The following is a 17,874-nucleotide window of genomic DNA, read 5'->3' as shown; positions in this document are numbered from 1 at the left end:
AGTCTGACAATTGAGTGTTTTAGCAGTGTGTTAAACTAGAAATCAGGCTGTTAGAAAAGACAAAACATTGTAAACATCAACGATGTAAGAATTTATATTATATGAAAAAGCCACACAAAAGCTGCATTAGTTCCATAGCATTTGTCATTCAAAATCAAACCTTTATTATCATGAACACAGTAGAGGGAATGCAAAACATACTCTCGATTGTCCCTTCTCATGTCATCCAGATGTTTGCCTTCATATTCACGTACAGCCATTTTTAAGATTTCGTTTTTTGCACTTTGAAACACAATCATCTGCATACAACGGCTCAATAAATATGGTCCATACAAGCAGTTTTTTGCTTCACATTTGCTACAAATGCAATGGCAGTTCCTTTTAGTCTTCGTCCTTCTGAGAACCTTCATTTGACAGGAAGATTTATTACAGAAATATGTTTGCTCTTTGATAGTTCGATATGAAAATTGTTCCTGTGAAAAGACTGAATAATAACAGATTACACATTTGTCTTTCTCCTTCTCACGACTTTGCTCTTGATGCGAACTAGCTTTCTGACTTGATAACCACAATCTGGCAGTGTGTTTATTGGGAGGGATGTGTCCAATATGGGTGATATTCTTGCCATCTGGAAGCACTTCTCTAATGTCAAGGAACTTAGAAAAAGGCTGATGTCATAATCCGTCCATTGACCCCAAGTTGGTCTCATGTGATGTGGGTGATTTAATTATTTATGTTTTCTGGGCGGAAGTTGCCTTTTGGAACCTAATCTAAAAACAGCCAGTGAGAGTTTTCACCCTCGACTGTTAGACCACAAAATACTGGTCTGAGATCAGGAAAAAAGGGCAATTGATTCACTAGGGCTCAAGTGTAATCTCCTCAATCATATATATATTTAATGTGGATATGAAAGCCAAATTCAAAATTGGCATTCTTAGAACAGAAACACTTTATGCAAGTACAGAAATGCAAATTTGAAGGCTTAAAGGAACACTCCACTTTTTTTGGAAATAGGCTCATTCTCCAACTCCCCCCGAGTTAATAAGTTGAGTTTTACCGTTTTGAAATCCATTCAGCCGTTCTCCTGTTCTGGCGATATCACTTTTAGCATAGCTTAGCATAGATCATTGAATCCCATTAGACCAATAGCATCGCGTTCAAAAATGACCAACAAGTTTCCATATTTGTCCTATTTAAAACTTGACTCTTCTGTAGTTATATCGTATACTAAGACCGGTGGAAATGCAAAGCTGCGAGTTTCTAGGCTGATAAGATTAGGAACTACACTCCCATTCCGGCGTAATAGTCAAGGAAGTTTGCTGCTGTAATATGGCTGAAGCAGGAGCATTAATACCACGCAGCACGTGCAAATGCTAAACTAGCTGGGAACTAATTTCTGATAATACTCGGCCTGCTTCGGCCATATTACGGCAGCAAACTCCCTTGACTATTACACCGGAATGGAAGTGTAGTTCCTAATCTTATCAGCCTAGAAACTCGCAGCTTTGCATTTCCACCGGTCTTAGTACACAATATAACTACAGAAGAGTCAAGTTTTAAATACAACAAATATGGAAACTCGTTGGTCATTTTTGAACGCGATGCTATTGGTCTAATGGGATTCAATGATCTATGCTAAGCTATGCTAAAAGTGATATCGCCAGAACAGGAGAACGGCTGAATGGATTTCAAAACGGTAAAAATCAACTTATTAACTCGGGGGGAGTTGGAGAATGAGCCTACTTCCAAATAAAGTGGAGTGTTCCTTTCAACAATGCATTGCAATTGCAGTTGCAAACAAGCTCAGTACTCAAGTTGGCGATAGAGCTTCTTGCTAGACAGTTTATGCTAATGTTTGAGAAGGCAGTAGGGCTGTCACAATTCCTCAATTTAATTTGATTACTCAATTTTAAAAAATCCCGTGTTGAGTAACCACCAAAATACCGGAAGTGGCGCATTCCATGTACAAGAATCCATGTAACACATTAGTAGACCATTTTCCAATGTTAAATAATGTATTACACCCATTTTAAAAATCATAATAAGGCATAGTGCAATTGTAAATTCATAAACAGTACGATTAAATTAAAAGTAAGCATATGCGATGCAGGTGTAATGATTTAAATGCATGTAAATGCTGCTCTACACAAACAGTTATCATTTACATGTGTGGAGCATCTCAAATGTTGGGGTTCATTGTTACGTTCATCTATGAACGCAACAAGATCTTCATCATTGTAAGGTAAATCATTTATAAACCTTCGCAAACAGGAGAATACACCAATATCTTTCTAAACATGCTAACACGCTTCATCGCAATTTCAAAATAAAAGCTCAAAACCTCGCTCTGAGTTTACACATTTTGATGTACACAAGAAACTGCAGTGGCTGTAGCATTTCTGTCGTAAAGAAATGTCCCAATATTAAATATAAAATATTTTAGCCAATACTAAACAAGGATTAGGTTAAAGTATAAAGTTGTCTGAATAATCGACTGATTACTTGATTACCAAAATAATCGTTAGTGACAGCCCTAGAAGGCTACGCAACTTGCTCTGCGTTTTGCAATACGCAATGAAATTCAGCTGGTTTCGCTAGAAGCCTTTGCGTTCATGTACGTGCATGGAGTATGTTTCTGGCCTTACTAAAAGACGATTTACACTAATGAGTGACGTACTTAACGTATACTAAATATGGTGGTGTTCACCACTTACAAAAGTGGAAGAAAAACATTTCTAACACAACCTTTTGTTTAAATAAGCTAAATAAATACATATGCTGCATTTGCATAACAATGCAACCGAACAAACTTTCACAACGATCTTCCAAGATAAAATATAAGGCCTAGGTTTGTCAGGGAAGTCCTCTAAAGTGAAACATTAGTGATTCTTAACAAATTGAAAATTAGGTATGTATTAATATGTAGAAAATGTAAGAAAGTATAATACGTGGAAAAAATTGGATACAAATTGTGATGCTTGCATAGTCAAAAATGACAGACGAGTGAGAAATTGTGTGGTTTGGCTATCACTGGGATCGGTTTTACAGGGTGCTACAGTAACATGGTGACATCGTTGTTGTGTAAACACGCCCCAATTGTGCTATTAAGTCTTTGGACCACACCGATCTCTGTGGTTAACAGTCAGCTGATAGGCCAATATAAAAACATCAAAAGCCAAACTTGACACGCCAACATACAGGTACAAAAATGCCAAACCGCCGCACTTCTATTGCCATCAACTCTCATTCTACAGCCAGAAAGGTATCGTAGATAAAATGAAATTAAAGTCCTTTGGATAGTCCAGTGAAATGTTACTGCATAAGTATTTGGGCTTCTTAGTGTTTGTCCCAGCATCTATTGTTAGGGGTTAGTGGAGTGTCCGTTCACTTTGTTCCTTCGATCTGTAAATCTGAGCAGCATGACTAAACTAAACAAGAAAACAAGTGAAGCTTCATAACACTGTTTATCTCAGTTATTAGAGCAAGAGGTAGGGATTCACATATACCCATAAAACAAACAAAATGCAGGTATAGTAGGTTAGAAACCACGGTGCGCATATACTGTATGTAAAAAATAAATACAGACTACAGACTGTACATACATCAGGAATTAAAGAACCGTCAGAAAATAGCTATGTCCGAATGCATAATTCCAGTACGTTTATAGGGAGACTTGGCAAGACAAACAGGTTAACACATAACAGTTCTGACATGTTAGTTTGCTAACTGTGTGTGTACGTTCACGGCACTTACTATTATTCTTGTGTGCCAGCACACAATCAGTTTTTAGATGCCAGAAAGGCATCGCTACTTTAAGTACAATTCTATGCTCGCACTCTACAGTCCCTTAAGACGTGCCGGAAGGAAAAATTCAAAAGTTCAGAGGTACATTTCCATTGTCTATGTCTGGGGTCCGTGTCCGAAACAGTTGTGTTAGCGAGAAGACGGTTGAAATTAGAACAGTACACTGCTTGGCTAAGAGCCTGACACCTTCGCCCTCTCTCGTCGTCTGTACAGCACCTACAAACTCCTTATATAGGTCCACAATCTCCTCAAGCTTCCTCAAGGCCTCATCTGCATCAATATCCCCATGACAGCCTCCACAGTCCGAACAGGGAACTCGCATGCAGGTTGAGGTAAGTTGCACCAGAGCTCCAAAGCTGTTTCCGAGGGATAGAAGAGCATCGTCAGGCGCCCATCCTACCCGTGTGGCTCTCTGACATCCTGATGCCAATCTACGTGCCTCTGCCTGAACCAGGCATCTCTCTGTCTCTGAAAGCGTATTCCCATTCACATTGCCATTTTCGCATTCCCCCTTATGGGTAGGAGGGTATACCGCAGAAGGTCCTTTCTTCAAAACCATAAGAAGTTCGTCAATATCTCGCTGCAAGCAGGCATAGCCGTCTCTAAGCCCTGCACCTTTCTGACTGGTAACATAACGGTGGCCTTGCAGAAAGCGGAGCGGATTATCTGTTGGTCCACAGTCTAGAGGAAGAGATTCCAGGGGTCTAGGTGGGACCAGGAGTGGACTGAGTTCTGAAGATGAGGATAGGGGACGAGGGGAATCTCTGAGTAGGGAGAGAACATTTGGAGAGGGAGCAGAGAGGGTTGCAGGAGGAGGAACCGGGGTGGGTTGAGGTGGTTTACTGATCTGGTTTCGACGAGAGAACTCGTAAACAGTCAAATCATCATCAAAGCTGCAGTTGTCCTCGGTATCTCCGAAACAGTTGGCATAGACTGTATGGCAGCCACATGCATCACGATGGGAAGGACTTGCGGAGAGAGAGGAAGCATTGTCGAGTCGAATCTCTGAAGGGTTACCTTTTTGTGATTGAGGTTGTTCGGACCTGCAGGTCCCAAAATGCCAGTGCAACTCTGTAGCTTCCGTGGACAATTTCTGCCTTAGGTCAGGATGGCTTGATGATGTTGTAGGTTTCCCGTTGGTTTCTTTTACGGGAGTTGGGGTCACTTCCTCAGGTCCATCTTTGAGCTTCACAATGACTACTTCAGCATCTTTCTCTTTCCAGTTAATCAAAGATGGCACTGAAGTAGCCTTGGGGGATACCTTCTGGGATTCATAATTTGCATCTGTTGGAATGGTTGCCTTATTGCCTGTCGATGAAATGGTGTTGCTGAGAGCTATTGTGCCCAAGATCTCTTGGGAACGGGTTAGGTACCAGGGCATATCCTGAATTTTTCCCCGCAAGGCTGTGGCAGATAGACGTCCGGACGAGCCTGTTCTGCTGGGGAAGCTTGTCCCAGTTTGAGCTTGATCTTCAGGAACTATATTTACAGATTGTACTGAAGGAGAAGGTAAGGGAGATGGAGATGGGGTAGGAGTGGTTGAAGCACTTGTACGTTTGACTGTAGAGCTTTCAGTTTTTTGTTCAGTTCTTAGATTCTCATGACTTTGAGAAACACCCTTACTCAGTGTAGTAGGTGGGGAGGTACTTGTACCATTTCTCTGAGACCAAGGGTGTAGAGAAAGACCATTGGGGGGAACTTTTTTCTTTTCCTCAGGTTTTTGTAAGTGGGCATTGACTGCCTTTGAGGATGGTTGTAAACCAATGAATAATGGCTTGGGCGGTATTGGGGGCTTTGTGTTCATCTGGGGCACTTTATTTTCTGATTTTATGGTTTCAACAGAGTCAGATGACTGTTGCTGTAGAGGACTTTTGCTGTCTTCTGTTATTTTCCCAAGTTCAGTTGTTCCTTTGGCATTTGTTAGCTCTTTCTGGTTTTGGTTAATATCTTGACCATCAAGTCCTTCTGGATCCACATTATTTGGAGTAGTCTTTTTATCTAGACTGCCTGGGACCTTATCAGATATTCCGTTTTGTGGTTTAGGTCCATTTTGTGGCCTCAGTCCATTTTGAACAGTCTCTGGGTCTGCTAAGGTCTGTTGGGGAAAGGTCGCATGGCGTACAGCTGTAATTTTTGAGGAAGACATTGGTGGTCCAGGCCCTGTGACTGGTTTAAACTCCATGGTGTCTGGCTCCATCTCTAGAAGCTGCGATGATAGGTGTGAATTTCGGCCAGGGATGTCTCCATTGCAGTGCTGGGCTTTCTGAACCGTGGAGTGGTTTGCAGAGAAAGATTTAGGTTCCACAGGTGTAGGTTTAGGGACAAAAATCAGTGAGGGCTGATGGACCTCCAATTCAGGGTTTTTAGTCTCAGGGATTGCAGGGGTGAAATGGTTGGCAGGGAAATGTTTTTCGTTGAGGTTCTCTGGTGCAGCACTGTCCTTCTCTTTGCTGTTTCTGGATTCCGCAGCTTTTGTTCTGTTCACACTAACCTTAAGGTCACTAAAAGGAGAACGTTTGTTCTCAGAATCTGAGCTTTTCTCTGCAAAAGAATAAGAAAGAGGGAAGAAAGACATGTACATAAGTTTAAAATGTAGACCCAAACCCTACTACTTTGACATGCACAAGGATACAAGTGATACAATTTTGTGTTAAATAAATGTAAACATAATTTACAGAGGAAATAATAAACATTTTAAAGGAAAAGTGCTTCTACAAAAATAGACGTTTTTTGGGAGGACCCGTCGAAACAAGGTTCTCTGCTAATGGATATTGGGCTATAAATGTTGTTGATAGAGCTTAACTTGTATTGAACCTGGAACATTCTACAGAATGCACACATGTTTTGTGGTAAAAATAGATGGTTCACTGACCTGTGAGACCTTGCTCTGTGATGGGAGGGGTAAATCGATCTTGGGCATCGAAAAATTCATCCTCAGATTCTGAACAACTGTCTCTGGAGTCCTTTGATTTTTCATGGACAATTGAGGGCAAAGCTCTCATCAGCACAGTCTGTGCTAATAATTTTGAAGATCCCTGTTGTTTAGCTTCATATGTCTTTCTCTGTGAGAAGTTTCCCTCTTGTCTACATGCTGGATGGTTGTGAATCCTGGTGAAGAGTTCCTGAAAGTTCACTCCTGCTAATTTAGCATTTATACTGTTAGGGGTACAAGAAGCTAACACAGCTTCAAATTCCGCTGACATGGCGGAAATGCGACCATCTTTTCCGCTGTCTCCTCCTTCATCATCATCATCATCATCCTCACTCAGTGCATCATCGCTGGCTGCAGGCGGGCTTGGTAAGCTATCAGACATTTGGGAGAGCTCAGAGAAGCGCAGAACTGAGTGATTATCGTAGGTCAGGTCTGAAGGTCGTCTGAGTTTGTTTGAACTGCCCCTCTCTTCCAATCGATCTGGCACCTCTAGGAGGTAAGGGTGGTGGACATCCAGACTTGAGGCACCAGAACTGGGTTTCTCTTCCAGAGACACATCCATATTGCCGAGCCCACCAATGGCTGCCTTGATACTCTCCTCCAGTGCATTTAACGAGTTACTGGACAAACTGGAGAAGCTGCTGTTAACTCGAGGGTCCGTGTACCATCCAGTCTCTAAAAGGGAATCCATTGTCATGGCGTAATCCTCATCTCCAATAGACTCTCTCTTGCTCGCCTCATCTCCTTCGTCCTCTAAAAAGGTATGCGTTACAATCACTCTGACCTTTTCTGCCTCTGCTTCACTTTTCCCCTCGACTTCCTCTCCTTCCTCTGTGCCATCATTTGTATGAGTGGACATAGTGTCTTCTGACAGCTGAGTATCCAACAGTCCCTCCATGGCGTAGTCATCCTCCGAACTGTCTTCTGAATCGCTTCCACACCGAGAAACATATCCTACACATAAACACAATTGATGACGTAACTAAAATTTTACCAAAAAGACATTTCATACAATCTGTAAAGACACAACCTTCCATAATCTCATACCTTCTTCTGCCGGAATGCGCCGCATTTTAGGTCTGGGTCCCCAGCGGAACACATTGATATTGGGGTCCACCAGCAGTTTGCAGTACCCAGCCAGGAGGCAGGCCAGATCTTTAGCTGCTACAGATTCCATTAACAAGGCTATAGGCTGGAAGAGAAACAGAGAGTGTAAAAACATATTTCTGTGCCCGGGTGTTTATCCACACCTGGATGTCCCGAAGGTACAGTTTCAGCACTTTAACTGTTTATTATTATTATTTTTTTAAGGTTTATTTTTGGGCATTTTTGCCTTTATTTTGATAGGACAGATCAGAATGGACAGGAAGCGAAGTGGGAGAGAGATAGGGGGCGGGGTCGGGAAAGGTCCTCGAGTCGGGATTCGAACACGGGACGCCCGGAGCGCAACGGCACTGTATGTCGGCGCGCTGCCCACAAGGCTACCGGCGCCGACAACTGTGTTTATTTTAATCTGATATGTACACACCTGGATGTCCTGCAGGTAAATCTTCAGCATGCTGACTCTGTCGGACTCTGAGAGTACCTCTACTCGGGTGATGTAGTGGAAGTCTATGATGGTGGAGATCATGTTGAGCTGGTGGTTTAGTATTTGGCTGATCCCGTATCTTGCTCCCACCAGCAAACTCACCAATGACTCCCTGTCCTGCAACTGTAGCACACACGTTCTTTACCAAGGAAATACTTTTAAGACTTTTATGGCTTAATATAATGTAATTGACGTCTCTTATTGATATATGTAGTAGAAAACCAACAAAAGATTTATGTTATTTAAAAAGTACACATTATTTTATACATATTTTGGACTATGGACGCTACCTGTTTTTATCACAACACAACTTGGAAAATTAAATACTGAGACAATGACCACAGCTACTGAAATGGATATAAGCATAGGCTTAAACCAAATGTGGTACCATTGATTTTCCCCACAAGGAGTCTAAACGCCCCGGATATTGCGTGAAATCCACACTAAGAAACTCGTTCAGTGGCTGCGGCGTCATGACAAGCAGCAGCTTGTTTATATCCTGCCAGGATGGCATCTAGCATTTCTTGTCTCTGCCGTTTGTAAGCTCTTTCAGTAGCTGTGGTCTACTAAAAGCCTCAAATGGATCAGGGCTAAAGTGGAGAGAACAAAGACGCTGGTCTTTAGGAAGTTTTATTCATCCACAAGCATCTTCCCATTCTTTTCTCCTCTTCTTATCGCTAGGAAAGCAGTGAAAACTTACATTGCTTCTCTTGTTGCCTTTCGACTGAAAATTACAACCAAAAGCCACACATTGTGGTCATTGTATCAGTATTTTATTTTCAGAGTTGTGTTGTGGTAAAAATAGCAACAGGTAGCGCCAGTAGCTCACAGAGTGCTACCATTTGTGGACATCGAAATAAAAGCGCCCCCCATAGTCCTAAATATGAATAAACAGATGTGGATTTTTTAAATAACCTAAATCTTTTATGGGTTTTCCACTACATATTTCAGTTGGAGACAATTTACGTTACATTAAGCCACACAAGTCTTAAGTGAGGATCATTAAAATGGTGCAGTGTGACTGAGTCACTTTTTTTGTGAATCAGTCTCAGGCTTCACGTCATTTCAAGGTTTATTTTTATGTCACTGCAAGAGATGCTATTTTATCCAAATCTCTTGCTCCCTGGAACAGCCATCTTATATAACATGCTTACATTCATATACTTAAAAGTGGGAAGATGCTTGACAAGATTTTATCCAGCATAACATTATCTAAAAAAACAAAACAAAAAACAAATGGTTGCCACCAGACAAGAGAGGAAAATAAACGGAACATATCTGTGCCCTGCAGATTTTGTTTGTTATTTGTGATAAACATGGCAGATGGACACAACTATCTCACCAGCATGGTGGCGTTGTAGCTTCTCCCGCTGTATGAAATCAGCTCCGCCATCTGGGTCAGATAAGCCAACCGGGCCTGGGACACAGAAATCACCTGAAAGAGTATGAGAGAGAGGGAAATGGAAATAACAAACAAATAGATTTTCATTATGATTGAAGTAAGAAAAACAAGGACAGGAAAACTGCTGCAGTGCATAGTATGTGCAATGTGCACAGTTTGCAAATTTTTGTTTGGGATAGAAAACCAAGATGTCTATTACATTTGTTAAAATGTGATGGGTATACTGCATCCCACAATGCAATGCACTTGACTTGACCCTCCATTTACAGAGTGACAAATGTACCAGCAGTATTAGGGTGCAACAGTTGGGTTAAAAAAGTCCAATCATTTTCTCCAAACTGAGAACTCCAAACATCCATAAATTGCTATTTATTTAATTAATATGTTAAATGTCAAAAATCTTTTAAAAATTATATTTTCTGTTTATAGGAACATATGCAGTCAAGGTCAAAAGTTTACATACACCTTAAATAAGAAGGATCAAACAAAATGCATGCTATTTTTTATTTAGTACTGACCTGAATAAGATATTTCACATAAAAGATGTTTACATATAGTCTTTTATCCATCTTTTGACACCAAGGACACTGAGAGACTTATACACAACTATTTCAGAAGGTTCAAATGCTCACTGATGCTCCAGAAGGAAACACAATGCATTAAAAGCCGGAGAGTGAAAACCTTTTGAATTTGAATTTCAGGGTAAATGTAACTTATTTTGTCTTAAAATGATATTTAGGCAAATTATGAAAAATTCACACATCTTCTTTCTGTTCAAAAGTTTTCACCCCCGACTCTTAATGCATTGTTTTTCCTTTTAAAGCATCAGTGAGTGTTTGAACCTTCTGTAATAGTTGCACAGAACTGAGTCCCTCAGTTGTCCTCAGTGTGAAAAGATGGATCTCAAAATCATACAGTCATTGTTGAAAAGGGTTCAAATACACAAAAATGCTGAAAAACCAAAGAATTTGTCGGACCTGAAGGATTTTTCTGAAGAACAGCGGGCAGTTTAACTGTTCAGGACAAACAAGAGACTCATGAACAACTATCACTAAACAAAAAAAAAAAAAAAAAAAAATTTTGTATTAAATAAAAAATAACATGCATTTTGTATGATCCCTCTTATTTTGGTAAAATAACTCACATTTTGCAGATTCTGGGTGTATGTAAACTTTTGACCTCAACTGTAGTTCATAGTTTTCTGAAAAATGTAGTCTGAACATTAAAACACACACGCAGACCTTCTGTCGTGGTTCTAGCAGCGACTGGATCTTCTTCATGTGGTGGTTGAGAGCTTTCCGCAGGTCTTTATCTCTCATGTTCCTCAGCAGAGTGGGAGAGATGAAGCTCTCTAAACCAAACTCCTTGCTAACACACAGGCACACACATGCATTAAATGGCTGTTTCGTAATGTAGAGTGAGTATTTTTGAGTGAATGTGTGCACTCCTACACAATGCTCTTAACAGATGCTCTCGCCGTCTGTCCGCAGCTTGCCAGTTTCTCGTGCATGTGCAAAGCAGCTAGTCTCAGCGCTGTGTTACATTTCATCTCTACAGCGTAGCGTTCCTGTAACACATCTCCCACACTCTACACACACATACACACCAAAGTTATGTAACTAACTAAAACTAAAACCATATTAAACATTTTCCTGATTTGAAATGAAATAAACATTAACTAAAATTAAATAAACTATAAAAACTTTTTTATTTGGTTTAACTTGATTAACTAAAATAACTAAAATTGAAACAACTTATAAAAGCTATACACATAGAGAAAAATAATTACAAAAGACTTTAACTAAAATTAACATGAAAACGCAAAAATGTAAAAGAAAATATATAAAATACTTATAAAAACTGTAATAGTATCTTAATAATACTAAGATAACATTGACACACTAAGTGGTCTTAAAGCTTTGCTTTATTTCTACGCCTTAGTTTTTTGTGGTACATAATCACATTTTGTTACCTGCTGAAAGAGGTACTCAAAGGCCATAGGATCATCCTGCATGAGATCCATTGGGTCTCTGGGAATGAAACAGACTCTGAACAGACACCTGTAGTCATGGGAATCCTTCTTCTGTACCACCTGAGAAACAGGTAGAAGCAGAAAACATGATAGAGTGCTTTATTACAAACTCCCATTGAGGCGGTAGAGTGTTTAAGTAGATATATTTTATAATTTATAGTTATATAGACACATCTAATTTGACCAAGTCAAAAGTTTGCAGAATTTGCTAAATGTTAATTATTTTACCAAAATAAAAGGGCTCATACAAAATGCATGTTGTTTCTTATTTAGTCCTGACCTAAGATATTTAACATAAAATATGTTTACATATAGTCCACAAGAGAAAAGGACCTCATTCAAAAGTTTACATCCCCTTGATTCTTAATACTGTGTTGTTACCTGAATAATCCACAGCAGATACTTGTTTATGAGTCCCTTGTTTGTCCTGAACAGTTAAACTGCCCTCTGTTCTACAGAAAAATCCTTCAGGTCCAACAAATTCTTTGGTTTTCAGCATTTTCGAAGCCTTTTTTAAATGAACAATGACTGTATGATTTTGAGATCTATCTTTTCACACTGAGGGACTCACATGCAACTATTACAGAAGGTTCAAACGCTTCGTAAGGAAACACAATACATTAAGAAAACAATAATGAAAACATTTTGAATTAGAAGATCAGGCTAAATTTGACTTATTTTGTCTTCTGGGAAACATGTAAGTATCTTCTGTAGCTTCTGAAGGGCAGTACTAAATGAATTAAATATAATATTTAGGCAAAAAAAAAAAAATGCACACATCTTCATTCTAAAAGTTTACAACCCTGGCTCTTAATGCATCATGTTTTTCTGAAGAACAGCGGACAGTTTAACTGTTCAGGACAAACTCAAAAAGAATCATGAACAACTATCACTAAACAAAAAAAAACAAAAAAAAAAACAGCTGTGGATCATTCAGGTAACAACACGGTATTAAGAATCAAGTGTATGTAAACTTTTGACCAGGGTCATTTTTATAAATTCTACTATTATTTTTTACTCTTGTGGACTATATGGAAATATTTTTAATGTGAAATATCTTATTCAGGTCAGTATTAAATTAAAAACAACATGTCTTTTGTATGATCCCTTTTATTTTGGTAAAATTAACATTTTGCAGATTCTGCAAGGTGTATGTAAACTTCTGACTTCAACTGTACATTTACACAAGATACAACTAATAAACAAACGCCTATATCTAACAGATCAAAACTAAGTGATTAATAGTAGCAATTCAAATATAGATTTCAATAAGTAAAAACAGCTTAAGGAGATGAAAAGAATCAGTGAATTTCTTTTTTTATCTGGCTGTCCACATAAAAGAGATTCACATTAATTACTCACAGTCATATCGTTCTAAACCTGTAAGACCATCATTTATCTTTGGAACACAAATTTAGATATTTTTGATGAAATCCAAGAACTTTCTCTAATACGGAAAAGAAGAAATTGTTAAAAAGGCATTATTTTTGCACAAAAAATAATCTTGTAGCTTAATAACATCTTTCTGGGCCTTGAATGTGTCAGTTGCATTGCTGTCTATACAGGGTCAGAAAGCTCTCAGAATTCATCAAAAATATCTTGTGTACCAAAGATGAACAAAGGTCTTATGGGTTTGGAACAACCTGAGGACGAGTAATGACAGAATTTTCATTTTTGGATGACCTATCCCTTTAACCGGTACACAAATATGCACAATATGGTGTCCTGCTACATTTAGCTACTTGCCATTTCTTAACGCTTAGCAGTATTTTGAATATATCCAACAATTTTTAAGTCAATAGCGTTGCTATTTTTTTAGCTAGTTAGTGTGTGTTACCTTCTGTATGAGCTCCTCTTCGTGCAGCAGCAGTAGTTTTGTGATGTTATATTGCTGTTCCAGCACCAGTGCAAAATGCTCAATACATCGAATGGACAGCTTTTCTTTCAGAGTCAACACAATATCCTGTACACAGAGATAACTTTAATACTACAATAAATAACTTTAATACTAAAAAATAAAGCTTTCAAAATGGGGTTTTCGCAGCAATGCCATAGAAGAACTATTTTAGGTTCACAGAGAACTTTTCATTAAACAGTTTACTAAGAAAGAACTAAGTTTTTTTTTTTTTTTTTTTTTTTTTTGTTTGTTTGTAAAGAATATTTTTAGTGTAATGTCCACACATTGGCGGTTAGGGAAACAAACCTAGAATAGAATAGATGTCTTACAAAATAAAGAAAAAGAGCCCCTTAGCTCTTGATGGATAGATATGTGACCCTGGACCACAAAACCAGTCATAAGGGTCCATTTTTTTAAATTGAGATTTATATATAATCTGAAAGCTGAATAAATTAGCTTAGGACAACATTTGGCTGAGATACAACTATTTGAAAAATCAAAATATTGAGAAAATGGCCTTTAATGTCGTCCAAATGTAGTTCTTAGCAATGCATATTACTAATCAAAAATTAGGTTTTGATAACATTTATGGTAGGAAATTACAAAATGTCTTCATTGAACATGATCTTTAATTAATGTCGTAATGATTTTTGGCATAAAAGAAAAGTCGATAATTTTAACCCATACAATGTTTTGTTGCCTATTGCTACAAATATACTCATGCTACTTATGACTGGTTTTGTGGTAAAGGGTCACATATTTTGATCTTTTCACAAAATTAAAGTTAAGATCAACAATAACTGATGGTCTTCCTGCAGTATTCCTGTGCACCCCACAGTACTGAAGTTAAAGCTAAAGTGGATATAGAGTACAGGAAAGAAAAGAAAAACAGTAATGTAAAACCTTGACAGTGGTGGTCCTGTGAAATCTGAAGGCTTTGGTCTGGCCGTTCTCCAGGTACACCTTCAAAACATTGGGCAGGAAGAGAAGAGAGTTTCCCTGGACATAATCAATAGAACATAGCTTAGGAAAACAGCATGTCATCATATTTTGATAGAAAAAACCCCAATGTCGTGGCATACAATGCTACTCACGGTCGGGACTAGTTAGTACACAACTATTTACCAGGCTGCATCACATGATTATTTGATCCACGTGTAATCCAGACCAGGGTTGTGTGAGAGTTAAGTGTGTGCGTGTGGTTTTACCTGAGTGTGTCCGTTGACGACCACCTCTTCTGCAAAGCGCACTTTAACGGGGTTTCTTCTCAGACGAGCTCTCTTCTCTGCTGTTATGAATGAAGACTTAGGATTCTGAAAGCAAAAAAAAATCTTTAAATACTGAGCTGAACAATGAGTTGAGTTGCTTTTCATCTGAAATGTATGTCATTTGATACGATCTCTGCAATATTAATAATTATTTTTCACTATAAAGCTGCAGCTATAGAAACTGCTATAAATCAACCCAATCTCATGAAAATACGTGCCTCTATATACATTTCTGCTACACCGTAATTACGCACCTTACTGCACATTTTGTGGCAGTTTTGATCTGAAATGTCCAGAGAGTGGCGCTAAAACACACATTCAATACATGACTGTGGCACGTTTTTTTATATTGCTACAGGTATGTTTTGCTGTGTTTTTATTACGCTGCCTTCGGCTGTTCAGAATTCAAATATCCGAGGCATTTCGCTAAAGGTTAATGCTCTATTGTGTTGGAAATATCCCCAATACCAAACCCAACCTTAAAGGGATAGTTCACCCAAAAATGAAAATTTCATGTTTATCTGCTTACCCCCAATGCAACCAAGATTTAGGTGATTTTGTTTCTTCAGTAGAACACAAACGAACATTTTTAACTCAAACCGTTGCAGTCTGTTAGTCATATAATGGCAGTCAATAGGATCCACAGCTTTGAGAGTCACAAAAACACACACAGACAAAACCAAATTAAACCCTGCGGCTTGTGACGACACATTGAGGTGTTAAGACACAAAACGATCAGTCTGTGCAAGAAACTGAACACTATTTATATAATTTTTTGCCTCTGATCCACCACAATGTTCAACTGTCCTAAGCGTGTTCACAACAACCGGCGCATGACATGTCAACATGCTCTGGCGAAGTAGTTGGTGAAAAGTCAACACTCCTGGATGAGTTTGTGCAAGGAAATATAAGCTTTTAGTTTTTAATCAGTTGCAAGAATCAGGATAAGCACACTACTATGCTGGTTGTTGTGAACGCGCTCAGGACAGTTGTATCATCAACCTCCATGTATCATCACAAGCCGCAGGGTTTAATTTGGTTTTGCCTGTGTATGTTTTTTTGACTCTCAAAGCTGTGGATCCCACTGACTGCCATTATATGACTGACAGACTGCAACGGTTTGAGTTAAAAATCTTTGTTTGTGTTCTACCTGAAGAAACACATCTTGTCACCTACATCTTGGATGCCCTGGGGGTAAGCAGATCAACATCAAATTTTCAGTTTTGAGTGAACTATCCCTTTAAACCTAATCAATATTGTTAACAAATGCAAAAGTGATATAAAAATAAAAGTGATATTGTTGATGCAGCCATGCTATTTTAACTTCCTTATGCGGATTTGACTGTTTTGTGAAACAATAGTTTCAAAGGGTTCATACCGTTATGAGCTCTTTATCGCTCAAGTACAAGACAGTATCAGGTGAGCTACAGAGCAAACCTACTGAATTAGAAAACTCGTGCATATGAAGCTGTATATGTGACAACAATGTTAAAAAAGTCTTCAAATTTGTAGCCAAAACATAATATTCTGCAAGTAACTGTGTTAAAATTAGGCTTTATTAATCAAAACTGTACCTGTAAATCATACTTTGTGGGAAAAGGAATACAAGTTGATGAAGTTTTACTGCCTCCAGTGTTCATTTCAACTGGAAACTGCAGTGATTCATACGTATAGGTAAGGTTTTTCAGAAATGTATATATACATTTATATGCCTCTATATATAGAGGCATGTATTTCCAATGAGCCTATGTTGATATAAATAAATGTGACTTGAACTGACTTGTACTAGTGAAAAAATGCTGAAAATCCACAACCATTAACAGAATGACCCCCCCCCCCCCTGTTGTAATAATTAAAAGAAAACCCAGATTTCACTAAGAACCAGTTCTTGACTCCCAACTCCACCACTATCTGTCTCAATAACAAATTGGAAGAAGAATCTTCAACACACACCGCCATATTTCTGAGGATCGTCAAGGTTACAGAGTCCTGGCAATCCCTGAGGGTGGAGCATAAAAGATGAAAAAAAAATGACATCACTACCAAATCAAAAGGTTATGACAGCATCATATGTACAAGAAACAAACAAGCAATATCAACTCAGCATAGTTATTCTAGCTGTGTTCCTCTAATCTGATCAGTTACCTAATCATCTGTTCCGCGTTTTCAGGCGAAACATCTTCTATGGCTTTATTGTTCACTTTTAGGATCTGGTCTCCAGGAAAAAGCTGACCGTCTGCTGGGCCTCCTACAAATAAACACACACATACAGTATGTAAATATTAAAATACAACTCTAGTTTCATGCATGCTGAACAGTGCCTTCAGTGTAAGTCTGTATCTGATTTATATTCCTTAAGGAAAAAAAAATCACTGAGAAAATAAAGAACACCTCTTTTCAACAAGCCGCATGATTTAAAGACAGTTCATCCAAAAATCAAAATTACACCATTATTTACTCACCCTTAAACCATCCTAGGTGTATATGCCTTTTTCCTTCAGATGAATACAATCAGACTTATTTTTTTAAAAAAAAAAGGTCCAAGCTTTATAACGGCAGTAAATGGCTGTTGAGATTTTGAAGTCCAATAAAGAACATCTATCCATCATTAAAAGTGCTCCACATGGCTCTAGGGGGTTAATAAAGGCCTTCTGAAGTAAACTGATGCATTTCTGTTTTGTTTACAGCTAAGGAAAGCCAGTCTCCTCTTAGGTTATATCAAAATCTTCTGACGTTTTTCTTTACAAATCCTCGTTTTGTACTTCTTATTCATGACTAATACGTCAGTTAGTGGAGGCTCAAGATTATGGTTTATAAAGTTTTAAATATAAATATTATTCTTACACAAATGCATCGTTTCGCTTCAGAAGGCCTTTATTAAGCTCTTGGAGCTGTGTGGAGTACTTTTTATGATGGATGAATGCACTTTATTTTGCTTTAAAATCTCAACA

The 17,874-nt window shown here is 38.5% G+C and overlaps 1 protein-coding gene across 1 annotated transcript; it reads right to left on the bottom strand.

Annotated features, from left to right (window-relative positions):
* Positions 1 to 117: 117 nt before the first annotated feature.
* Positions 118 to 17,696, bottom strand: frmpd1b (FERM and PDZ domain containing 1b). Its single transcript, XM_073820197.1, has 14 exons — positions 17,657 to 17,696; positions 17,069 to 17,171; positions 16,877 to 16,922; positions 14,864 to 14,968; positions 14,559 to 14,654; positions 13,596 to 13,721; positions 11,699 to 11,818; positions 11,178 to 11,314; positions 10,968 to 11,094; positions 9,667 to 9,759; positions 8,265 to 8,447; positions 7,784 to 7,928; positions 6,677 to 7,690; positions 118 to 6,345 (listed from the first exon to the last, which is right to left on the bottom strand). Exons 1-14 carry the CDS (start codon positions 17,694 to 17,696, stop codon positions 3,872 to 3,874), a joined length of 4,809 nt encoding a protein of 1,602 aa, XP_073676298.1. The 3' UTR covers positions 118 to 3,871.
* Positions 17,697 to 17,874: the final 178 nt, after the last annotated feature.

Source organism: Garra rufa, chromosome 16 (genome assembly GCF_049309525.1).
Source record: "Garra rufa chromosome 16, GarRuf1.0, whole genome shotgun sequence".
In the NCBI taxonomy this organism is placed as follows: Eukaryota; Metazoa; Chordata; class Actinopteri; order Cypriniformes; family Cyprinidae; genus Garra; species Garra rufa.
The sequence above is the reverse complement of the archived record's forward strand: the minus strand, read 5'-3'. Positions and strand labels throughout refer to the sequence as shown.

Bases quoted from the DNA above. Each gene is read 5' to 3' on its own strand.
- frmpd1b (XM_073820197.1), bottom strand. From the start codon at position 17,696: ATGAATAAGAAGTACAAAACGAGGATTTGTAAAGAAAAAC. The intron at 14,969-16,876 runs GTGTGTGTTGAA...TTTTGCTTTCAG, and splicing joins CGATCCTCAGAAATATGGCG to AATCCTAAGTCTTCATTCAT. The intron at 11,819-13,595 runs GTAACACACACT...CCTGTTTCTCAG, and splicing joins AAGAGGAGCTCATACAGAAG to GTGGTACAGAAGAAGGATTC.